The sequence below is a fragment of the Harpia harpyja genome, chromosome 8 (assembly GCF_026419915.1).
Source record: "Harpia harpyja isolate bHarHar1 chromosome 8, bHarHar1 primary haplotype, whole genome shotgun sequence".
Classification (NCBI taxonomy): Eukaryota; Metazoa; Chordata; class Aves; order Accipitriformes; family Accipitridae; genus Harpia; species Harpia harpyja.
In genome coordinates, this window is record NC_068947.1 from 14,876,050 (window position 1) to 14,900,620 (window position 24,571).

General features: G+C 39.8%; 1 protein-coding gene across 4 annotated transcripts; it reads left to right on the plus strand.

Moving 5' to 3' along the window:
• Positions 1-23,660, plus strand: VPS26C (VPS26 endosomal protein sorting factor C). 4 transcript variants are annotated; one of them, XM_052794781.1, is made up of 8 exons: positions 1-157; positions 7,704-7,847; positions 9,126-9,275; positions 12,604-12,684; positions 14,708-14,782; positions 20,880-21,030; positions 21,372-21,524; positions 23,152-23,660. In XM_052794781.1, the coding sequence occupies exons 1-8, from the start codon at positions 101-103 to the stop codon at positions 23,232-23,234; spliced, it is 894 nt and encodes a 297-aa protein (XP_052650741.1). In that variant the 5' UTR covers positions 1-100; the 3' UTR covers positions 23,235-23,660. The 4 variants fall into 4 exon arrangements, with proteins under 4 accessions (XP_052650741.1, XP_052650742.1, XP_052650743.1 ...); XM_052794782.1 differs by lacking the exon at positions 1-157 and adding an exon at positions 5,260-5,392; XM_052794783.1 differs by lacking the exon at positions 1-157 and adding an exon at positions 6,565-6,978.
• The last annotated feature ends 911 nt before the right edge of the window (positions 23,661-24,571 follow it).

Sequence of the window (24,571 nt, forward strand, 5' to 3'; positions counted from 1 at the left end):
TGCCGGCGGAAGCGGGTGGCTGAGGAAGGCCTCCCTCTTCCGCGGGGGCCGGGTCACGTGGGGGCGCGCTGCCACGTGACAGCGCGCGGCGGTGGCGGCGATGGGCACCGCGCTGGACATCAAGATCAAGCGGGCCAACAAGGTCTACCGCTGCGGGGTGAGTGCGGCCCCCGGCCCCGCCCGCCAACGGCCCCAACCGCCGCCGTTGCTGCGGGCCCCCGGATCGGCTTTGAGGCCGTCCGCCGCGGGGCCGGTCTGCCCGCCCGGTGCCGCGCGTCCTGGCCTCTGGCTTTCCGCTGGGACTTGCCGGCGGTCCCGGGAGCGTCCCGGCCTGCTGTGAGGCGACGGGGCGCTTCCTCGGAAGGCGGAGTAATTCGCCCTCTGCCGTCTCCCCCGCTGGAGTGACGGCGCTCCGCTTCGCGCCGCTCTTTGCCGTGGTGGTGGGGCTGCGGCAGGGCTTGCGGGCTGCCGCTGCCGTCGCTCGGGGGCAGCTTCGGCTCTGCCCCTGCTCAGGGCTTTCCCTCTCCACCACCTCTCCCTCCGCCCTGCCGAGGACGCCACGGGTTCCCGCTGGCCTCCTCTGCCAAAGCGGTGCTCGGCTCCGGCACGCCCCTGGAATTCAGGCCTGCTTCTTGTCCTTCCCTTTCCCCCAGCAAGCGTGTGGCCGCACGGCGGGAGTACCGCTAACCTGCCTCTGGGGAGGGCGGCAGGGCTTCGCGGGGGAGGGAGGAAGGAAGGAGCGAGGCCCCCTGAGACACGACAGTTTGGAGTTCACCTGTGGGGTAGTGTCGCTTCAGCTGTGTACGCTTCTGTGTTACAGCAGGACTGATGCTGTGATACCGTATGCGGGTGCGGCCACTTGCTGTTAGAGAGTCTTGTCCCGTTTCTACGCTCTGCGAGAAACCTGAAAGTGTCTTTAGATGTCGTTTGTACCCGAGAGGAGATTTCCTTGGGCAGGAGCAGATCTAAAGTTTTCTTTCACTGGGCAGGAGTCTGATTTCTTAACTTTTTTCACTGACGTCATTGTTGATAGTGATAGAGTGATTGGGCATCCTTCAACTTTTGCAGCTACTTGAAAAAATGCTGTGCCTTTTTTCATTGTTGAAGACTTCAAGCGCAGTTAGGAAGAAAAAGTAAAAATCACCTGGCTCATGTTTTTGAGATTTATTTTCATCACTGTTTGTCTAGAAATATTGTATTGTTTAAGCAGAAATTTTCAGTTGGTATTTTTTTCTTTTGCTATCCAGCTACACACTTGTATTATAAAAATCTAAAAATCCTTTTCACACGCAGCTTTCCCATAGTAGTTTGGCTGTTACAGTGTATAAAGCATGTTTCAATTTATTGAATGTTTTTAATGCTGGAAAACTGCCTTAAACGGGTTTGAATGGAAGGGTGTACAGCATCTGTTCTGCAATTGTCAAATCATCTAGAGAATAACTTTCACAAAGCTAAATTATCAATTTGTGAACAACACATCCCTTTAGGAATGGCGTTGTAGTGGTAAAGACTACTTTCTGTATCTTGCTTTCACATTGTTTTGTTAATGCACGTCGTTAGAAGGATCCGAGTTATTTATTTCAGCATCATAATGTTGTGCCCATTTTCTGTTTCTTCACTTGGCTTGCTTTATATCACTCTAAATGGGATTTTAATTTTTTTTAATACATGAAAAGGATATTTCTTCTGTCTTTAAGCTGAAATTAAATAAGGTATTTATGGTTAGTAAATCTGTCAGTATTGTTTGTTTGCTTCCACTTTAACTCCATGTGCAAAGGTTTATAATTTTAGTTCATTAACTAGGCCTGAAATTTGGAGGTCTGAGTGATGTGAAAACACAGTGATGAAAGAGCTGTATACTAGAAGTACAACATGAATTTTTAATAGGAATTTCATAGGCACGGAAAAGAATTACAAATCTCTCTTTAATTAGGCATGGAATATATGCAGGTTTGTGTGGGTTTTTTTTAGAAGTTTACTGATTGTTGTATACTTAAGTGACGGTAGCTATGCTAATAATACCTTTGATCTATGGCAACTTTCATCCCAAAATACGCTTGCATCAATGCTACTTGAAAATGAAGGGATTCCTTTAGTAAAGACACTAGTTCAGCCCAGTATATATGTCTAGCTATCCATTTGAAGGCAATAGGGATACTGTGGCTAGATTTGATCTTTTGTTTTCTGAACTATTTAAAGCTGCCTTTGGATATGGAAGAAGGTGATGTCTAAGTTATGCACTGGCATAATAGTCTTGTTGTTATGCCTATTACATTATAATAGCACAAAAAATTACTAAAACATTACTGAGCTTTCGAAGTGATAATTTGCCCAAGACCATGATTAATCCAGCATAACTCCACAATGCCACTCACCTCCCTAGCCATTTAATTTCCGCTGCCTTTCTTGTGCTGACAGGATTGGCTATGCGGTAAGCCAGATCAGGGAAATGGATAGTATTTGGTTGACGTGACACTCAAGAAAAGTAACTAAGAATAATTTTAAAATCTATGTGTTGAATCATGGTTGTCCTTTTTTGTTTTTCTTATGAATGTCTTCTCAAGTAGAGTAGAACAGACAATATTTAACAATCAGCATCAGAATGGTCTTGTGCTGGATGGCCTATAGAAGAGAGATTAGACTAATTGGGTGAACGAAATAAAGGGGGTGGCTGAAGAAGAGTCTAAAGGATCTCAGCCTGTGATTTTAGGTGACAATAGACCAAAGAACTGGTAATGGCAATGGCTGCTGATTCTTCCATTCAAGCTCTGTTTTTGTACCTCTTGAGAGTGCAAAGTCTGGGGGCAATATTCAGGGATTTTTAGCAATCGGCATCCCTCGATCTGTTGCATGTATGTCAACCAGCATCTTTACAACTGTTGAGTGTATTTGCTATGCATCACATTCCCCTCAAGAGGGAAGGGATGAGGGGAAACAAATACAGGAGATGCCAATATTTAACAAGTAACTGTTCTGAGAATCTCTTAATGGTAAATTCCATACTAAATAAAGCCCTGAAGGTGCAGGAGTTTTTAATATAAACTTCTAGGGAAGAACTCTGAAAGCTAACAAACTTACCTTTCATTTTATTGAAGAACTGAATTTGAGTCGTTAGGGGAAAATATTGTTGAAAGTACATATGAGAAGGCTGGTGAGTGGAGAAGATAAGGGTGTGTCTAAAGTAAATAGCTGACCAGGAAAATTAAGGCTGAAAAACTTCTTTTGCTTTTTGTAAGGTCAGAGTGATACGTATGTTTCATTATAGGCTTTCCCCATCAGGCCAAGATCTTTAAAATTTCTCTTTGGTGCTGAAATACCATATAACAGAACCTTCAAATACTGTTCCTTGTTGTCTTGGCTTGGGTCAGACTACTTCTTATCCTGGTATGGTGACCTTGGTTGTACTAAATCCAGCTCAATTCAAGCATTTTTCATTGTTGCAAAGCAATCTCCTACGCCAAGTGGAAGTTACTTCACTTCCTAAAACTGTCTTTAGTTCTAGGTAGTTGAGTAGGCAGCTGTTTTGTTCTTTTTAGTTGTTCTTTGCTTCTGCATTGACTGTTCTTTTTTAATTGGGAGAAATTAGACACAAAATTTGTAAAATAGTCATGCATCATGCAAGCCTGATATTGTGTTCCTGCTTTTAAAAAGGAAGTTGGTTAAAATAACATGCTGTGATAAACAGTAAGCAATTTCTGTATTCATTAGTTATAATCATCAGAAACCGGAGGAACTAAGCAAACAAAGACCTTTATTTTGTCCAGACTTCAATTTGAGAAAAGCTGGTTTAAACAGATTAAGTTGTGAATAAAAAAGCAAGTTGGCCACTTCTTGGACCAAGAGAGTAGTAGCACTGTTAAAAAAAATAAAATTGATAGGGGATTTAAGAACAAAAAGACAATAAAACGGATCCTAATAGCATGTCCTATAATAGCAAAATAAGGCTTATTGCAGCAAAATCGTGTTTAAGTTCCTAGGAACAGAAGATCTGTGTTTGGGAGACTTTTTTTTTTTTTTTTTTAATTGGATGAAGAATTCTTGAGCCATTGAGGCTCATTTAATAAACTCTGGAATGCTAGAAGAATGAAGGGACAGGCACAACTAATGATGTGTTTTATTTAGAAAACCTAAACAGGATGACTGGAGTAACTGTGATAGTTAGTCTGAGATTGATAATTAAAAGAATTCTAGGCTGAAAGGCCTGAAAAATGCATTGTACAAAGAAAGGTGCCATAGTTAACAGCGGCCAAGACTTTTAATGACAAGGGAGTCCAAAATATACGTAAGTCAGAATTTGCCCATAAGGAGGCCTTTTTCTAAAAAAGCAAACTAATTAGTAAATCTGAGCATGAGGTTTTAAAGCATCTAATGACTGGTTAGTTGGGTTTAGCAGACTTTTTCTGTTGAACGTGGTCAGTTTCTTTCTAAATAATCAGAATACTTAGTTAAGATTTGGAGGTGGCTTGCATAGAGGAATAGATGTGGAAGAAAATGATCAGGAATATTTAGTAAATCTGACTTACGTGAGCTTAATGTGAATTTTTAAATTGCCAAATGTTTGCCCTTTGTCCTGAAAGTGAATGTCTGTAATGTGGAAAGTGGAATCTAAAAGGAACCTAAGGCGTCTTGTTGGTAACCAACTGACCATGGACTTCCGTTCTACCAAAATAAGGAAAAGCTTAATCCATAGATGTAGAGTAGCTATCAAATGGAACTAGAGAAATGTTAGGCATTTCTGTATGGCTTTAGGTATGATGTCCTTTGCTGTTGTTAACACCTCAAAGTGTGATGATAGATTTCAGGTGGTCTTGAAAACCTGCTTTGAGGTTTGTTTGTTATTTTTTCAAAGCTACCTTGCATTTGGGAAAAAAAAAAAAGGCTAATTTTTCTTATCTGGGATGCTGTCAAGTGATTAGATACAATCTGAAATTACGTAATATCTAGGTAAAATTATTTTTCTAGCTCCTGAATGTAGCAAACAGACCTGACAGTGTAAACAGTCAGGTTGGAATTAGTATATATTTTAACACTAAAAGTAATTTTTTCCAACAATTTATGGGACGGTATATTGGGTACTTTGATCCTTGCAGTCTTTACATAAAGTTTATAGATACTGAATAGCTGTCTAATTCAGTCAGAAGTCTAGATGTGACTTAGGACTCTCAAGAAGAGGTTCTGTGATGTGTGTTATGTACCATTTCATGTTATTGATTGAAGATCGTTCCAAATTCTCCTCAGCCAGACTTGCGTAACTCTGCTCCACAACTAGAGAAACGAGGGATTGTGCTGCTGGATCAGATGAAGTAGGAGTTCATCTTAGTTGTGACCTTGAAAGTGACTGAAACTTTGAAAGTGTCAGTCTTCCTGGCAGTTTCATGTGCGTATCTGAATGGTAAGGAACTGACAACAGAAAGCTAAAAGGCTTGTTTGGGATCATTAACCTGGGACAGTCTTCTCACAAGAATACTTTGTTTGCAGTTTAACATATGTACCTTGCTTCTCTGTCTGTTTCACATAATACACTGGCCTTCCTGTGCATGGATACTCTGTTTAGATTAATAATTCTCTGTAGAACTGTATTAGCTTAGTTCCATCTTGCCAAGAGGAGCTCTTAGTAAGGGAGAAGGTAAGAAGTGAGTAAGAGCAACTAATTGTAAGTTACTACGTAGTACTGTGTACTACTACTGTAGTTCGTGGAGATTAATTCCAGTGGTGACTTTCTCTACACCTTTAGTTTTGTGGTGTTAAAGGTAAATGAACCCCTTTTGATATGGACTGAAAACAATACTAGTTCAGTATGAAGTGATGCCACGTAACTTTAACAAATGGTACATGTTTGCAAATGTTTTGCAAAAGTAAAGTTTTTTCATAAATTGTGTGCTAACTGTAAGGATTTGAAGATCTTGGTATGCTTATGTTCTTTGATTTGTACTTTTTAGAAGGACAAGTATACTGACACCTTTCTATTTAGAGGGGGCCCTGGTTTTACACAAAAAAGGACAAAGTAGCTCTTCTCCAGAAGAGACATAGCTGACTTCCCGCCACACATCAAACAGAAATATAAGCTGATTGCATATAAACAGTTTAAGAAAATATTACAGCATCTTTTTCGTGATACTTCCCTTCCCCCACACTAGTGACCTTTAAAAGGTTTTGTTAGAAAGTGGTTTTGAGGTGTTTTTTCATTTCTTAAGAGACATTGAATGTTATAAGAAAAATTAATATTTAACTTCAAGTAATTCTTCTCCTTTCTGCCCCAAATACATACACCCTTATCGTGTGAAAGTATGTAGGCAATAGCTCTGGAATAGGTTGTTGCTGTGTGGTGGGAGACTGTTCTCATTTATTAAAGCGGTTTGTATGTTCAGGATTGTCCTTGCTTCTTATAGTTCAGCTGTACTCATTTTTCAAAGCAATAACCTAATTGCTTGTACTAATTAAAGCCTGTTAGCAAAGCAGTACAGTATTTAGGTCAGCTTTTCTTCACTGTCCTTTTGTGCTTGTGCCTCCTGTTCCTGGCATTTCCCAATTGCTGCAGGTCCTCTTTTCAGACTTGCAGTGTGTCAGCCTTCGTTGTGATGCTTGATGTTCTACTGCTGTCCTGTTCTGCTTTAAACTGCCTGACCTATTTTCTATATTGTCATCCTGTACCACTAGTAAAGACAAAAGGCTGGCAAAATTCAAATAGCGTCTGTCAGAGATGTACATAACTAGACTGGTTTTAACTGGCTGAGTGTAGAGTGGGCAGTCTGAATTATCCTTTGGTTGGAGTGACCTGTAGTTTGGTGTCTAGTTTGCAAGCCTGGTGAACGTGCAGAGAGCATTACCATCAAGCAGAAGAGAAGGTTAGCCCCAAGAAACTTTCTTCAGGTTCTCAAATCACTTGCTGCTATTTCCAGATGTGTATGAATGTTTGACGTGGAGCTCTGGATTGGAGTGGATTCTCTGTTGTAGGAGAGGGGAAGGATAAACTATGGGGTATGTAAAATGAACTGTGTATTGCTCTCCTGCAGCTAATCTTTTTTTCAGTATTAGAACTTCTAAGTTGATACTTCCAAGATGCAGTGTTCTTGTGCAAATACAGTTTTGTAGACAAAACATTCTTAATGGGGTAAGTGATGCATCTCTTGAGTCATACAACTTGTGCCTTCGATTCATATACACTATTTCCCAGGTAGCATGGAATTTGCTTGTGTAGCAGAACAACTATTTATTTATTTAAAATATATTCGACTCCACTCTTGAGGTGAGTCTTATCCTTAGCTTGGCCATCGCTTTTACAGTTGTGCCTTCTCTTCCATCTCCCATGGCTGACCGTCTCACTCTTCATAGAAAAATTCCTCCTGGGATTTCATTCTAACATGCGAAATGGAACTTGTCTATTACCAAGTGACCTGTTAGTTGTTTATGAGGATATTTTTCATCTTCCTGGAGGGGAAGATCTTGAAACTTTGGAAGGAGATTGAAGCTCAGATTAGTACTTCTGCAAGGAGGAGGAGAATATTTTTAAAGAAAACAAACTAGAATTACAGAGGTCTCTTCCTCACATTGCTTTCATTATCAGTATTTGTCTTTTCTGACAAGGTTAGACTGTTCTTTGGGAACAGTTTTCTTGAGTTTGAAAATCAGCATGCTCTCTGAGTAACAGCTGTAGAAGAAACTTATTTAAACAAATGTTTTCATGTTGTCTTTTTTCCTATTAGGAAGTTCTTTCTGGAGTCGTGGTCATAACAAGTAAGGACACAGTCCAGCACCAGGGTATTTCGTTAACAATGGAAGGATCAGTAAATCTGCAGCTTAGCGCCAAAAGTGTGGGTGTGTTCGAAGCTTTCTATAACTCTGTCAAGGTAAGACCTGCGCACATGAATATTTTTAGCACAAAACCTCTGTCTCTTTTCTCAAATCTTTCCTTAATGGCTCCCAGGTAGTTATAGCACTTCATGGTATGTAAACGATAGAAAGCAGAGAAATGCTCAGCATTATCTAGTGATTTATGATGACATTTTGGGGGAGGAACTTGCACTGATTGGAGAGTTTTCTTTAGGGCTGAAATACAGTAACATAAATGGTATGATTATTGGACAATGCATTGAAGGACCATGATTTAAAGAAAAATAATAAATTGGTTTTTTTTTTTTTGTAAGTGACTGGGTTTAATTGGACTTTTGTGCCAGATCAGTTACTATCACAAGAGTTTCAGCGAAGACCATTGAGGTTGTGTGTTGCTAGGCATGATATACAGGACCTGCACAGATTTTCTGTGGAGTATGAGGCTGTACACAGACTGTTTGACTGCGGAGCTCCTGGATGGCCTGTGTACTGCTCTCCAGGTTTGGAAGTGTGCGGTTTGGAATCTAGCAGGGCAAGTTATCTCAGGCTCCATACAAACGTGGCTGTACTAATTGAGGCAAGGCTGGCTCTATCTAGAGGCAGTATAGCTACATTTGCAAAACAGTTTGCTTAAGTTAGGATAGCCTCGGTGCAGGGCCTTTTAAGGTCTTCAATTATATCATAGTTAATTTGTTTACAGTATGAATAATCTGCCCATGAATGATTGAAAAACAGAAAAAAACCAGTAGAAGCAATAGATTTTCTTATTCCTGTCTAGTAGAGGGAAAATAATAGTAAAACTCCAGAGAGAAAAGAAGTGTAATCTTCAAGCAGGCTTCCCCAGTCGAATCATAGTTAACCATTGTTCCAGTGAGAGACTAGCCCTAAATATAGATCTTTAGGGTGGGAAAGGGCCGGGAAGAAGGTAGGAGGGAATGGCTAACTGCTCAACTAGCACACATACTTGTTGATTCCTGCTGCTACTTTTAAGGGTTATAATTTAGAAAATGGAACTCCACTTTCCACAGCACTTGAGACTCTGCCGTTTAGCTTTCTAAATATGTTTGGTCATTAGTATGATACAACTATAAAATAGATCACAAATTGTTGTCTTGAGGAAAGCATTCTTAGTATTTCTCTTCATTGTAAGACTGGAGAGCTGTGTGTCATGAAGAAACAGCTAAGTTTCTGGAAATTCAGGAAGTCTGTTAGAGTTTAGTGGATGGTGTTGGTTCTTGAAATGATGGGGCTGTCACTCTGCTTCAACCTAAACCTCTTAATATTTATCTTTGCAGCCTATTCAAATTATTAACAGCACTATTGAAATGGTGAAACCAGGGAAACTTCCCAGCGGCAAGACAGAAATTCCATTTGAATTTCCATTGCATATGAAGGGGAACAAAGTTCTGTATGAGACATATCATGGTGTCTTTGTTAACATTCAGGTAAGGCAGTCATATCTGTAAAGAAAATCAGAAATTTTGTTATCTGCAGAATGTATTCTAAAGCATCTCTTATTCCATGGAAGCAGAGGATAAAGTTTTATGATAAAGTTTTCTTTTCATAGTGCAACATGTTTTCTTTTCTCAACTTGAAGAATGAGCAGAAAGTTAGAGATCCTTTGAAGTAAGTAGCTTTTAAGCTTCCCTATATTAATATAGCATTCTTCTGGTTTGTATTGTATTTTCTAGATATAACTTAAGTTTAAAAATCATGGTACATGTTAACCTTTTCAGTACTAGTTTGTAGGTAGTTTCTAGTTGCCTTTTTCAGTTCCAGTTTCTAGGAGTCAACACTTTCCACAGGTGATAACACTTCTTAAATGTGGCGAAGGAACCATCCTGAGATCTCGGAATCCCATCAATATAATGTTGCTTTTAAAAAATTGTTGTGATGTCTGTTCCCTTTTCTTTTCCAGCAAGTTTAATTTTTTCATTGGAAATAGTTGATGGTAATGAAACTGATCAGATGCAACATGGGATGTACAAGAGATAATTAAAAGCATACTGGAAAGAGGGGCTTTGGGTTGAAAAAGGTTAAAAAGTGTTTGCCACGCTTATTAAATCTTGCACAGTTGCCTTACAGGGTGATGTTTTCATCTAGTTGCACTTACCAATTTGTAGATAATCTATATAGTAGTACACACCCAGATACAAGTGTGTGTACTGTTAACCTAGTACCAGTGAGACTTCGTTAGCATAGTAGACAACTAATTACTGCTAATAATACTTAAATATTTGAAAATTAAGTGTACTGACTTACCAGATCCATTTTAAGACACAGGGATAAGTCCTACATGAACAAAGCTATGTAGTGTTCAGAGCCTGTTTTCCTGCATTGATTTATGAGAAGTGTCCTCTTAACTAGAGGAAGTCTTTCCATCACTGTTTCAGGCCTTCCATATGGAGTAAATCTTTAAAGAATGATGGCATAAACAGAACAGTAACAAGATGTCTTGCCTGAAATACCTTGTCAGTACTACTGTAACATATATCTGATCCTTCCTTATGTTGTAGACAACTACATCCATTCCCTTCATGAAAAAAGACTGCACCACAGTGTCCTTTCGTTCAAAAGAAATGTGGCTGAGTAATTTCATAATGAAGACTCAAGCCAAAGTGTTGAGAGCTTGTAGCATCTTCAAAAATATGAATTGTTTGCTTTCCTGTGGAGATGAGTGGTAACGTTCCCTGCCCAAATCTGTATGTACTACGTGCTTGTAACAATATTGTGGAAACACAATTTTGAAATTTGACCTTTTGTGGTTAAAAATTGTCTTACCATAGGTGGGTTCATTTGTTTGGGGTTTTGGTTTTTTTTGAAAGAAAGTCTTTCTTCAGCCATCTCTTGAATATATTGTGTTAGACAATGCTTTTTCTTACTGAGGAGTGTTTTTTGGTTTGGGTCGTTTTTTTTCTTAAAGGAAGTTGAAGGAGCCACTAAATGTGAAAATTTTCAGACCAGTGCTGATAAAGAATCACTGGATTATAAAACCTCACCCCCACCCCCTACCTGTGGCTCACTGATGAGAGTATTGGATCTGATGACAAAGTATAAAACTTAGCTATTTAGTTGAACTGAAAGTCTTATTTTACAGTCTGGGATTTAAAAAAACCCTAACAAACAAACCAAAAACCCACAAAAAAACTCCCACCTACTAGCCTATCAGAAGTAACTAAAAGAAAAATTCCCTTCTTTTTTGTCTACATTCAGATGTTATTTTAAGTACTTCCCATATCTTTTTTCAGTCTTGGCTTTCTTCCTAATGTAACATCTGTTGTTTGTGGTAGGTATGTCAAAAATGGTGCAAAACTGGTTGAGTTGCTTTCCGTAATCCAGATAACTTGCCTATGATCAATATCAGTCGTTTTAAGGTATACTTTAATGGTGAATATTTGTTTTGTTTTGTCATTCCCTCTCATCTACATAGCTTCTCTTTACAAGCTGGGGATAAAATGTGATTAAAAGGTTAATCATTAGATTTCAGCCAACGTTTGAGAGTCCTGCTCTCCTGAAGAGGAAAATGTAGTGCTGAGGTGCTGTTTAAGAAACACTTCTTAGACCTCTGTCCAAGTCTTGTGCAGTTTAAAAGCAAGCCTCTCTTTCTTGATCTAGGTATTAGTATGTTAGCTGAGGGTTCAGTATCAAGATTCAAGTCTCTGTTCTCATGCAGAGACTTTCTAATTAGACACTGATGGGGAGGCTGTGGGCCAAATAGCAGGGCCTGTGTGGTCCTGCTGCCTCATTGCACTGTGTTCCCTGGTCTGAGCAAAGTGTGGTGCAGTAATAGAAGGTTTGCTCAACAGTGATCAACTTCAGTGGAAACTGTAGTCTGTGATGGGGAAAGGGATATGCTCCCCAGTCTCGTTCTTGCATGCATGTTCAGGTTATGTGCAGAGAGAGACCATGAACTAGAAGTTACGAAGCTGAGTCCCTAGTCTGTGCACCTGTTTTTGCCAATTTCTCATTGGTAAAGAAGGAATTAAAACCAAAACAAACAAAACAAAAAAACCCACCCCAACAAATTCCCTGTCTTGTGAGGACATTGAAAGGCTATGTTATAGATGCTGAAGTGTATGATTACTCTGATAACCAAGGTCACATTATTTTTCAGTCACTGGTTTATTGCTCCCTTTTTAGGGGAGAAAGGGGAGGAAATCAGCAGCAAATTTTTGAACAGTGAACAGCAAAATCAACCTTTTTGCCTGACTTTACAGCATGCTGCTGCTTTTAAGTTCAGCTATATGGTTAAAGACAGTTCACCATTAAATATGCATATAACTGTTACCACTATTAAATTCAGTCTTAAAACAAATTTAAAATTAGAGGGGCTGTGAATATATCCTGTTGATAATCACTTATCCAAAGTATGGTGAAAAGCAATACCATAATCACTCTTAACTGAATGAAATTTGGATGCTGAAGCCGTACAAGAATACTATTCTCCGTCAGTGAATTAGTCCCTCAATCTCATAGGTTGTTACATAACACAGAAGATATGGAAAGCATTTGCAAATGACTTTGGGGCTGTAAACGCAAAGAAAAATCAGGTTTCATCTGGGAGCATCCAAATTCATTGTATACCTCTTATCTCCTTCCCCTCTCCCCATCACTGGTATGTATGTTGCCTACTAATCCATTTTAAATGATGCCTTAAATATTAATAACAGTAACATTCTGCACATAGGCAATAAAAAGATGAAAAGTTGAGAGAGAGAAAGGAAATCTTAACTAAGGCTCTCTTCTTTTTCTCTGCCATCCTATTCTTGCCAGTATACCCTACGGTGTGATATGCGACGTTCTCTGCTGGCAAAAGACCTAACTAAGACTTGTGAATTCATTGTCCACTCACTGGTAAGTGTGGTTTGTATTAACTATACAAAGTGAGACTTCCTTCTTTTTTTTTTCCACTTTAAGTGAAGTTTGGCAGTAAGGCTAGAAGACCAAGTAAAACTATGTAATTTGTAATAGCAACACACAGGATATGTATGAGTAAAGGAAGCTAGCCTCAAAACAAAAAAATTCAGAAGAGCTAGGGTGTCAGTTGCTTCTGATTAGAATAACATATCTCTTTGTACCATTTTCTTTAAATGAGAGGAGGATTTTGATTATAAGATGTTTTTATACTGCACTGAATTTACTCTCTTATTCATCCTTTCAGTTCCAAAACAGTCATGTGGTTAGATAAATATGGCGTTCTTCTGAACACTTGTTTCAGATTATCTGAGCATTTCTTAGCCAAAGGTTCCAGGGCAGCCACAATGCCTGTCCCAGAAATGGGAGTTCATTGGTGAAGAGAAAACACCTGATTTCTGTTCTTCAGATGACTAATTATGATTTAGAGCCCTGACTCTAAGTATCAAAACTGGGCCTGCATCAAGTTGGAAATAAGAAGCTTGTCAGCTCAATCACCTTTGCTGTTAAGTAAGTCCATGGTTGGCAGTATGCTAAGATAACTAGGTTAACAAATATCCATATCCTGCGGTTAGCAACATGGAGACAGCCTTTTTCCTGTGGAGACATCATTGTGGGATGAGATTTGACTGTCTTACAAGAAATGCTTTGCTGCTTGTTATTTGAAGTTCTTATATCAGATTGTTTTTTAGTTTATATTGACTTGTACTGATGTCCAGAGCATCTGATGTCAGTACAGACTGTGCTGGCCTAATTAAGTATCTCTTTTTCCACCCATAACTTGCTAGAACATACTGTTTGTATCATTCCTTTGAACTCTAACAGGACAGTAAAATATTAGACTCTTTTGTCTTACTTATGAATAATGGTGGAAATATGTTATTTTAGTTCTATAGTACCGTTTTTAAAGATTTAGCTAGGTGGTATAAAGAACTCCTGTTGGTAAAAATGTCATTATTTTCTAAAATATATTATGCTACGTTTTATTGGTCCATTATTACATTATAAGTAAGCCACACTTGTCAAAATAGTGAACAAATTACATATTACGCAGTTTCCTGGTTTTATTTCTTGTTCCCACTACAGCACTCCTTAGATCACAAGTCAGTAAATCATGAATCTCTCAGTCAGGGTGAATTATGAGGGTTTACTGAACATATAATTCTCACTGTCAGTGCTCAACATACCGTTTCCCTTAACCTTATTCTTTGCCAGAATTTGTCACTTATGGGAAAATGCAGTCAATCTTTTGCTAACGTCTTCCATCTTGCAGCTGGGCAGCAGAAGTTATTTTGAATTCTTAAGTAGTGAGGGTAGATCCTAACTAAGAGTTCAAGTTAAGCCCATTGGTGGTGGTGTGCTCTGCCAACTCCCAGTTACATAGAATTGGGTGTCTCATAATTGATGCTGTGCTGGCCACTTACTCTAAATGTGTAGGGAAAAGACAGTGCACCTCACTGAGATAAGGATGGAGAGAGGTCGGTGAATGGTAAGTGAAGCTTGCCTTCCTGATGCAGAGTACAGGCTGCCATCTCAGCAGATGTCAGGGCCCATTCAGCCACTTACTTGTGGTGCTTACTTGGTTTTGTTTGCCACCTTTTTTTTTTTCTTTTTTTTTTTTTTTTTTCAGTGTAGGTAGAACTTATACCAAAAACTGACAAATGGAGATCTTGTGGTTTACTGCAATGGCAAACACAAAGTAACCAAACATTGACACGGTTCTGTTTCTACAATTCAGATTTGTGATGTATTGTGACTTGTATTTAGACAGTGTTGTAGTGTTATTTAATGACAAAGGCAGGAAATCTCAGGGTTTTTATTACATAGATGCATACTTTCAGTATGAAGACAATCCTGAAAACTAACATGTGCAACAGTTGCTTGACTTTGTTGTCTTTTTTAATATTCTCTGTGTGTGTTTTGTAAATCATAGTTTACAGTTTAACTCTTTCATTACTTGTAGTCACAGAAAGGGAAACTGATGCCAAGCCCAGTAGACTTCACAATTACTCCTGAAACTTTGCAAAATGTTAAAGAGGTAAGGGTTTTCTTTTTACTTTATTTTAAATGTAATGTTTGTGTGATTGAATGAGAACAAGAGGAATGATTAAATGGTGCCCTGCAGATAAGCAACTTTTTTTTTTTTCCCCCCTTTTCTCCTTTTTTACTTTTGTAAGCAATAAAGTGATTCTGCCTGATCTCTTGTGATAGTGGTGACTAATGTAAGGTGGAACTTTGTTCAGTAATGGTTAAACATTTTTATTATTTTTCTGAGTGAAAGATGGCAGTGAGGTAAGGGAAAACATTCTGTACCATATGTAGCCAAGATCCTTTAAAAATGTGTATTTTGATCCTTGGTTATGCCTTTTTTTACAGTCCCATGTGGCTTTGGGAAGCCTGTATGAACAGTAGTAGCTGTCTTGGCCATTTAGCTTTCTAAACACTGGTTTCTGTTTGTCCACTGAAACCTGTGTTCTGTTTTTCCAGATTTTCCTGTTGTGTTCTTTTTGTTAATAAGACTACTTTCCTGCTTTATGTCTCCCTTCTGCATCCCCAATTTGTCTTCCATTGTTCTTGGTCCCAGACTTCTGAATTTAGACCTGCTCTTCCACTTGTTTCTCAAAACAGACCTCCTTAATCAGCTGTTTGGTTGGTTTATGCTATTGTTGACCTTATTCCACATATTCACAGAATCATTGTGGTTGGAAGGGACTTCTGGAGATTGGTTAGTCCAGTCCATGTGCTCAGAGCAGGGTCATCTAGAGCAGGTTGCTCAGGGCTATGTGTAGTCAAGTTTTCAATATTTCAAAGGATGGAGACTTGCTACCACTCAGCAATGTTACAGTGTTTGACCACTCTCACAGGCTTAATAAATAAATAAATAAACTAAAAGTAATTTCCTTTATTTTGATTTGTTCCCATAGCCTCTTGTCCTTTCACTAGATACCACTCTTCTTTACTCCTTCCCATCAGGTATTTATACATATTGATAAGATCCCCCCGAGCCTTCTGTTCTCAGGGTGAACAATCCCAGGTCTCAGCCTCTTCTTTTAAGTCATGTGCTCTTAACCATCTTCAGCAAAGGCTGGACTTGCTCGAAGTCTGTGTTTCTTGTACTGGGAAGTCCTGAATTGGACACACTATCCCCAGTTTTGTCTCACCAGTGCTGAAGAGATGGGAAGGATCGCCTCCCTCAACCTGTTGGCAACATTTTCTAATGCAGCTCAGGATGCTGTAGGTCCATTTGTCCAGCCTGTTGAGGTCCCTGTGAAAGGGCAGCACAACTATCTGGTTCACCCAACCACTCCTTCCAATTTTGTATTATCTGCAGACTTGCTGGGGATGCACTCTGTCCCACCATCCAAGCCATCGTTGAAGATGTGAAATAATACTGGCTCCAGTTTTGACTCCAGTCACCGGTGTACACCACTAGTGACTGGCCTTCAGCTGGACTTTGTGCTACTGATCACAGACCTTTGAGTCCAGCAGTTCAGGCTGTTCTCGGTCCACCTCAGCGTCTAATCTGTACATCTAGTCTGTGCTCCATCAGTTTGTCAGTAAGGTTGTTAGGGGAAACCGTATCAAAAACAGTGCTGAAGCCAACATAAACAGTATCCACTGCTCTCCGCTTGTCCGCCAAGCTAGTCATTTCATCATAGGCAGCTATCAGGTTGGTTAAGCATGATTGTTTTCATAAATCCATGCTGACTTCTTCCAATTACTTTCTTGTCCTTTATGTGTTTGGAAATGGCTTCCAGGGTTATTTGCTCCATCGCTTTCCCAGGGATTGAAGCAAGACTGACGAGCCTGTAGTTACTCAGATCTTCCTAACTGAAGATAAGAGTGATGTTTACTATCTTCTGTTCCTCAGGAACCTTCTTTGTTCATGACAGCCTTTCAAAGATAATCAAGATTGGCCTCATGGTGACATGGGTCAGCTTCCTCAGCACTTGTGGATGTGTCCCATTAGGTCCCACAGACTTGAGTATACATCCAGTACTTGACTGTACATCCAGTCTGTTTAAATGTTCTCTAACCTGCTCCTCCTCTAGCAAGGATAACTCTTCCTTGCTCCAGACTTTCCCTGTGGTTGCAGGGGCCTGGGATTCCTCAAGGCAAATCTTATCAGTAAAGTCTGAGGCAGAGAAGACATTAAGTACCTCTGTCTTTTTCATGTCTTTTGTCACTAGGTCCCCTGCGATATTCAGTAGCAGGCTGACATTTACCCTCATTTTCCTTTTGCAGCTGGTAGACTCTTAGATTGCCCCTTTTTGTTGCCTTTCATGTCTCTTGATTTAACTCCAGGTGGGCTTTGGCTTTCCCAAAACCATCCCTGCACACTCAGATAGTGTTATGTTCCTCCTGGGTCACCTGACCCTACTTTCATCTTTTGTATACTTCCTTTTTATGATTTTATCAGTAGCATCTTGTTCATCCATGCAGGTCTCTTCCTACCTTTGCTTGACTTCTTGCATGTTGGAACAGACCATTCCTGAGTGTGGAGGAGGTGATCCTAGAAAACTAACCAGCTGTCATGGCTGAATTCTAAATCCAGCTGAGTTAGAGGATGAGCAGGTTGTGTCCAGCAGCCTCTCGTGTCTCTGGAGACTGCTGCATGCTGAAAGCATATGTTTTTCCAAATATACGTATCCTGGTTTCAGCTGGGATAGAGTTAATTTTCTTCCTAGTAAGTGGTACAGTGTGTTTTGGATTTAGTGTGAGAATAATGTTGGTAACACACTGATGTTTTAATTGTTGCTAAGTAGCACTTATCCCAAGTTAAGGATTTTTCAGTTTCCCATGCTCTGCCAGCAAGCAGGTGCACAAGAAGCTGGGAGGGAGCATGGGCAGGACAGCTGACCCGAACTAGCCAAAGGGATATTCCATACCATAGGACGTCATGCCCAGTATATGAACTGGGAGGAGTTGGCCGGGAGAGGCGGATCACTGCTCAGGCATTAGTCAGTGGGTGGTGAGCAATTGCATTGTGCATCAGTTGTCTTTTCTGGGGTCTAATTTGTCTCTTTTTGTTATATTCCCTTTCATTACAATTATTATTGTTATTATTTTATTTTAGTTATTAAATTGTTCTTATCTCAACCCATGAGTCTTACTTTTCCCCCCCCTGATTCTCTCCCCCATCCCACTGGGAGGGGGGAGGAGTAAGCGAGCGGCTGCATGGTGCTTAGTTGCTGGCTGGGGTTAAACCATGACAATGAGGATATAGTAACTATTCTTGGTGGCAAAATTACTTTTGAGACTACTGCTAAATACTAAGCTCTCAGCAGTCTGCTCTTCTTATGAACAATGTTTCCGTATAAATTATTTTCTGTTTCTTCTTTCTCTTCTGTATCTTGATACTCTACTCATTGGCTCAGCAAAGACTCAGTGGTGTACATCTTGAGAAAGTCCTGTCCATTAAAAGCTATTTCTTAAGTTTAGTAGCAGACCCTGCGCCTTTCTCTATTTCAAGTACATATCCACAAAAGTAGGTTCTAAAACTTCTGACATCTCTGATCCAGCAGATCTTGGTATTTAATTGTGGAGCTCTCTGAAGGATGGTATTGAACGTATATGGTAGCACAAGCGGTGGCTTCCCCCCCCCCCCGTCTCAGAAGAATGTATGGATCTGAAGTGACTACCTGGTGGACAGGTAGAAAAAGTCACTGCTTTGATATATTTAAAATATTAAAATTTTAATTCTCTGCTGGTGTGGAGATTGTGACTGAACTATAATTTCTAGTAGACTACTAGAAAACCAATTAGAAGGTTTGCAGTAGCCAAGCAAAGCACAAAGAGGTTAGATGAAAAACCACAATAGATTTGCTTGTATGTTCTTGATTCTCATTTTGGGGGGAGGATTATGAAATAGAGTGTAAATTATAGGTCCTATGAGAGAAGACCTAGCTACGATTAAAATATGAAGAGTACTGACAAGAGTAGTAAGGTTCTAGGGGAAATATACCTTTAAAAAAGGAAGTCTTGTAGACTAGGATTGAGGAAAATGGCCTCAAGTTCTTGTTCCACAAGTTCCTTTTATCTCTGTCTCTCAGGTTCCTGACCACTATACTTTGGGGATAGCTATATGATGTCTCTGTGAAGCACGGAAGTTCGTGTTTATTAATAGTGGTGATGAGAAGAACCTGCAAGGGATCATACAATAAAAAAACATTTTACTAATGCATTATTAGGAGTCAGTATTTCACAGGGTGGTTTTGTTAGGGATGTAACTTCTGTTATTTAAGTTAGAAAATGCCTAAGTGAGGTCACGTTTACTAAATATATGAAAATTCCTCTCTCTTTATTTCCCCCAAAGATTTGTTTGGAGTGGAACAGCTAAATTCTGCAGAGGTGTTGGGTATCTGTGTGAAACAGTTTAAACAATAGCTGAGGAGAACTTTTCTGCCATTGCTACTGGCAGCCAGGACTAAGAAGCAAAACAAACAGATGGGGAACAAAAGTTTGTGATGAGAATTGGTTTGGAAGAAGGGAAAAATCAGTTACATGGGCAAGGAAATCCGAAGCCACAAGCAAGTATGAACAGATGGTTGGAAGGTAGGGGCTAACATCAAAGATGTCAATAACAAAAAATGAAGGAGGGAGAGAAGAATAAGGCTTGCAGAAGGCGGCAAAGGTTAGAGCAGGTTGCTTAAAGAGTTTGAAGAAAGTTGGATGGTGAAGATACGAGCTGAAGATGTGGGTAGAAAACTTGACTGTTTCAGTATGCCTCCTGCCAGAACTTGAAATGTAACTGGAGCTTCTGGCATATGAGTTTTTCTGCTGGCAGAGAGTATCTGTGATGCCTGCTGGCCTGAAAAAGGGGAGGGCAGGGGGAGCAAAACCCCTGCTTTGGTCTTTTATGGAAACTGATTTATAGACTGTCATCCTTAATCAGCTATTCTTACTGCTCCTTCCTTAAAAAGTAGGAAACATGCCTGCTGTTAAGAAAATTTTAAAAGTGTGATCCTGTATTCAAATTAAGCTCTTTATAAATTTTTCTTAATCAGTGTCTTGGTACATAAGCAATATGCTACATCTTGCATTAAATGAAGATTTTTAAACACCTGTCTTCCCTCCCAATAGTGGCCATGAGAGAGAAACTTAAGAAGGTGGGAAAATCACTGCAATGATACACTATATTGTAATCCGTAACAAAATGGGACCAGAATGCAGTTCTGTAGAGCACTGCCAGCTGGTTTAACTTGACCATCCTGTTAGTTCCTGCCAGCCTGCCTCCTTCACCACATGGTTCCCAACTTCTGGGTTAATTGTATTAGCCAAGTTTTGCCAGTTCATCCCAGGAAAAATGCTCCCATGGATGGAACGAGTAGGTGGGATGTATGTGTCCTGGTTTCAGCTGGGATAGAGTTAACTGTCTTCCTAGTAGCTGGTACAGTGCTATGTTTTGAGTTCAGTATGCGAAGAATGTTGATAACACTGATGTTTTCAGTTGTTGCTCAGTAGTGTTTAGACTAATGTCAAGGATTTTTCAGCTTCTCATGCCCAGCCAGTGAGAAAGCTGGAGGGGCACAAGAAGTTGGCACAGGACACAGCCAGGGCACCTGACCCAAACTGGCCATTCCATACCATGGGACGTCACATCTAGTTTAGGAACTGGGGAGTGGGGGCGGGGATTCACCGCTCAGGGGACTGGCTGGGTGTTGGTTGGTGGGTGGTGAGCAATTGCACTGCGCATCATTTGTACATTCCAATCCTTTCATTATTGCTGTTGTCATTTTATTAGTGTTATCATTATCATTATTAGTTTCTTCTTTTCTGTTCTATTAAACCGTTCTTATCTCAACCCACGGGTTTTGCTTCTTTTCCCCATTTTCTCCCCCATCCCACTGGCTGGAGGGGGAGTGAGTGAGCGGCTGCGTGGTGTTTAGTTGCTGGCTGAGGTTAAACCACGACAGTATGTCAGGGGGCAGGGTAGCATCTGCATAAGGATGCATATTTAAAAGAGTTGTATTATTTATTTGAGGCACTTCTGAACTTCTGAGTTCTTAACCTGGCAACTTTTGGGGATTTCCTGTATACTTTGATAACTGTCTTTCTGTAAGGTATTTTTTTCTTAGTCTGCTCTTATAGCTGTGTCTTTTTTTTTTTTTTTTTTTTCTCCCCAACCTTTTCAGAGAGCTTCACTTCCAAAATTTCTCATCAGAGGTCATCTCAGTTCTACAAACTGTATCATTACACAGCCACTAACAGGGGAGCTGGTAGTGGAGAATGCAGAGGCTGCAGTCAAAAGTATTGAGCTGCAGTTAGTACGTGTGGAAACCTGTGGTAAGTTCTCTGTAAACGGAATGTGTGTAGACTGCAGTAATTACCACTTGCACACTTTCAGCTTAAATGTGAAAGATTGTTAAAAGCCATACAGTTAAAAAGACTTGCAAAAAATTGGTTTGCACTTCAGGTGGAACAGTCCAAACATTAATTTAAATAATCTCTATGATCCTTAACTCAGAGTGCTAAGGTGAAAACTTACAGGTCAAAGGGTAAAATGTTTTGCCCACACATACGTGTGTGTCCCCCAACCCCCGTGTATCTTTGTTTTAAATTTTGGCCACTGCCTTCTCTTCTCCTTCCCTTCCCCTCCTCTCCCTCTGAATTTCCGCTTTCACCAGGGTGCGCAGAAGGTTATGCCAGAGATGCCACAGAGATACAGAATATTCAGATTGCTGATGGGGATGTCTGCCGGGGCCTACCAATTCCTATATATATGGTGTTTCCCAGGTTGTTCACCTGCCCTACCCTGGAAACGACGAACTTCAAAGTTGGTGAGTGTGTAGGACTTTATACTCTGTTGGTGTCTTTCATCTGAGATAAGTTTCTAGTTTTACTTTAGCTTCTGGCAGGTAACGGGCTGAATCGCTGTCAGCACTGCAAGAAGAACCAAGGGCATCATCCATCCATCTCCTTGTAGAGTTTCCCGAACAGGATTGCAGTCTGCTGTATTTCATACATATTGGGAAAATACAGCCCAAATACTTGTAACTAAAAACAGTTGTGCAACTATTAAGCTACTTCTGATTAATAGAATTACATGGTAAAGGGACAGGAGAAGCAGTGTAATGGCAGGTAACGGTTTTTCTGCCCCCAAAATTGTGTGATTAAACATTTGAGTAATAGTCCAAGAATACAATGCCAAGATGATCCCTTTCTTCTTTTCATCACCAGTGAGAACCCCTCTTTCCATTCCCTCTCCTTTTTGTTTCCCATTCTCCTGCTGTACGGACTCAGAAGTAGTGAGTTTAGGCTGTATGTGACTTTGTTTTTCTTGATCTACACCAGCTGCTTCTTCCTGCTTATTGCTGCCAAAATCCAATATTTTCTTTAACAAACACCTTGTTCAAATAATTACTGCAAAAATTCTTTTTGCTGGCCTGTTTTTCTTTCCTTTATCCTGCTGGAATCTGTTGGTGGTTTTTTGTTTTTTTTTTTTTTTAATTTTATTGTATCAGATTGAAGCTACAACTCCCTGCCTTTAGGATCCTTCCCAACTGAAGTCCCTCCTACTTTTCTGCTGTGTATCTTGGACAAATGCACACAGCTAGTTTTTTCAGCTTTGCCCACCTGTTTATCTGTTCCCCCAAAAGCATTTTTGTACCTGATGTGTACAGTGGTTTTCCCCAAAATAATATTCCTCTCTACTTTTTGCCATTTCTAGCTATTGAATAGTAATTCACAGTGACAAATGGCTACTGTTAGTGTAGTATCTACTTTTACTTATAAGAACAGTCTTAATATAGTTAGGAAGATTCTAAAAAAGGACAATTATTTTTGGTTTATTTTGATCTCTGTTTCTCTTCATTTATTAACTCTACCTGACTTCATGTTCTGTCTCCATTTAGGATCAATTATAGATCTGATACTGATTTTGGTTTTAAACAACGCAGTATAATATCTAAAGAGTAGATTTTACTTTAAATTTTTTTTTAGAGCTTGCAGGTATATCGTATGTTGGTGTTTAATTTCATAAGGCCGTATATAATGCAGGATTCTAAGGCTATGTTACATGCTGACAGCAGGAGAGGAGTCTGTTCCCCAACTCTCCCACTTACATATCTGTAAACAACATGTATTGGTGTGAGGCATCTTTCCCCAAACATTTTAATCTTAGATGTCTGAACTGTGCCTGTTGTCCAGAAGACTATGTGTCATAGTTTTTCAGTGATACAGAAATGAATTCAGAGGAATCCCAAAGATCAGAATGAGCCAAGGTTCTCTAGGAAGGGTCCATGGTCTGGGATGCCTGTGGTGAGGTTCTGCCTGGAATACCATTTTCATCCCTACCACAGGAAGGTCCTGTGAAGTGCTGTGTCTGAGAGCAGGGAGTGCCTGCCTCTCACCCTACTGCTACTGCTCAGATTCATATGGAATTCTTTTCTCCCCCACACCTTCCAGAGTTTGAAGTCAACATTGTTGTCCTTCTGCATGATGATCATCTCATCACAGAGAACTTCCCACTGAAGCTCTGCAGGATGTAAATAGCCAGAGGAGAAGTACTTTAGGATTTACTGAAAAAGGACAAAATTCTTCAGAAGTAAAGTGAAATTTTATCCATGTCTTATTTTAACTGAAAACACATCACTTCCTTCTCCCTGCTGGTAGTTTTTGTGCTTTCAGTTCTCTAAATCTTGTAAGACTTTGCCTGCCTTGCAATAGCCTACATGCCAGCCAACCAGCTTTGTCAGGTAATTGTTCTGACTTCAACAACCATGTTTTCCCCAATTTTTTCCAAACAAATCCTGAAGGAATTCTCCTTGTTTTGTAATACTTGCTCCAAATTCCTTTAAAGACCTCTTAAGTCTGGTTATACATGGTGTATATATACTGGGGGGAGGTATGGGACTTGTCATATAATACTGAGTAGTGTCTTTGCAGGTATAATAAATGGTGCTACAACAATGCAAGGTGGTGGTGTGGGATGAATATTGCAAGATGAATGTGAAATAACATCAAGTGTATTTTGGTCAAATGGGGAATATGAGTTGGTATTGGAAGAGCACTTAGAACTAAGTTGTTTTGCGCGTGGTTTTTCCTTGGGCTCTTCCCTGGATTAGAAAAACCATGCCCTTACTTTATCTTTGTGAATTGTGTAAAATGGCATTGAAAAAGAAGATCAGTCAAAAGTTCTTAGTTTGAGAATAAACTTATTGTTTGCATTATACCATCTTCCCTTTTATAAGAATTCCAAAGCTCAATTTTGATGTGAGGGGAAAAAAAAAAGTCTGTCACGTGACAAACAGCACCACTGAACTGCTCCAGCCCAGCCTCTGCTGATGGAAAAACTGCATTAAAAAGTTGTACGCTGTGGCACCTTGTGCCTTCAGGACAGGACTTGTCATTATATAAATAACCATTCAAAGGGAGACAGTCACTCCTTTTAAGTAGGTGGGTTAATATTGTCACTTGTTCAACTTAAAAGTATCGGTGTAAATGCAGGAAAGGAGTAAGTTAAGGTAAATACATTAAAGTGTTTTTAACTATACATCTTAAAGAACTATATAGGAAAACTACTTCAGCAAGAAATAACCTTCCCAACGCAAACAGGTGGTAGATTTTGATGTTTTTAACAGAACAACCACAATTTCATTCTAATTGTGAGTTTTCCATATACACTATTATGTGGGGTGGAGACAGGCTAAGTATATAAAGTATTACATAAAGTGTAAGTGTAAAGATGACAACCTCAACAGGCAGAACTAAGAAAACTGCCAAAACCAATTTCCTTTAGCTTTATCCAGCAACATTGCCAAGCAGGAAAATGTAATTCTAGGTTTGGCCCTGGTTCATCTGTACTTTAGGAATAAACATCTGAAAT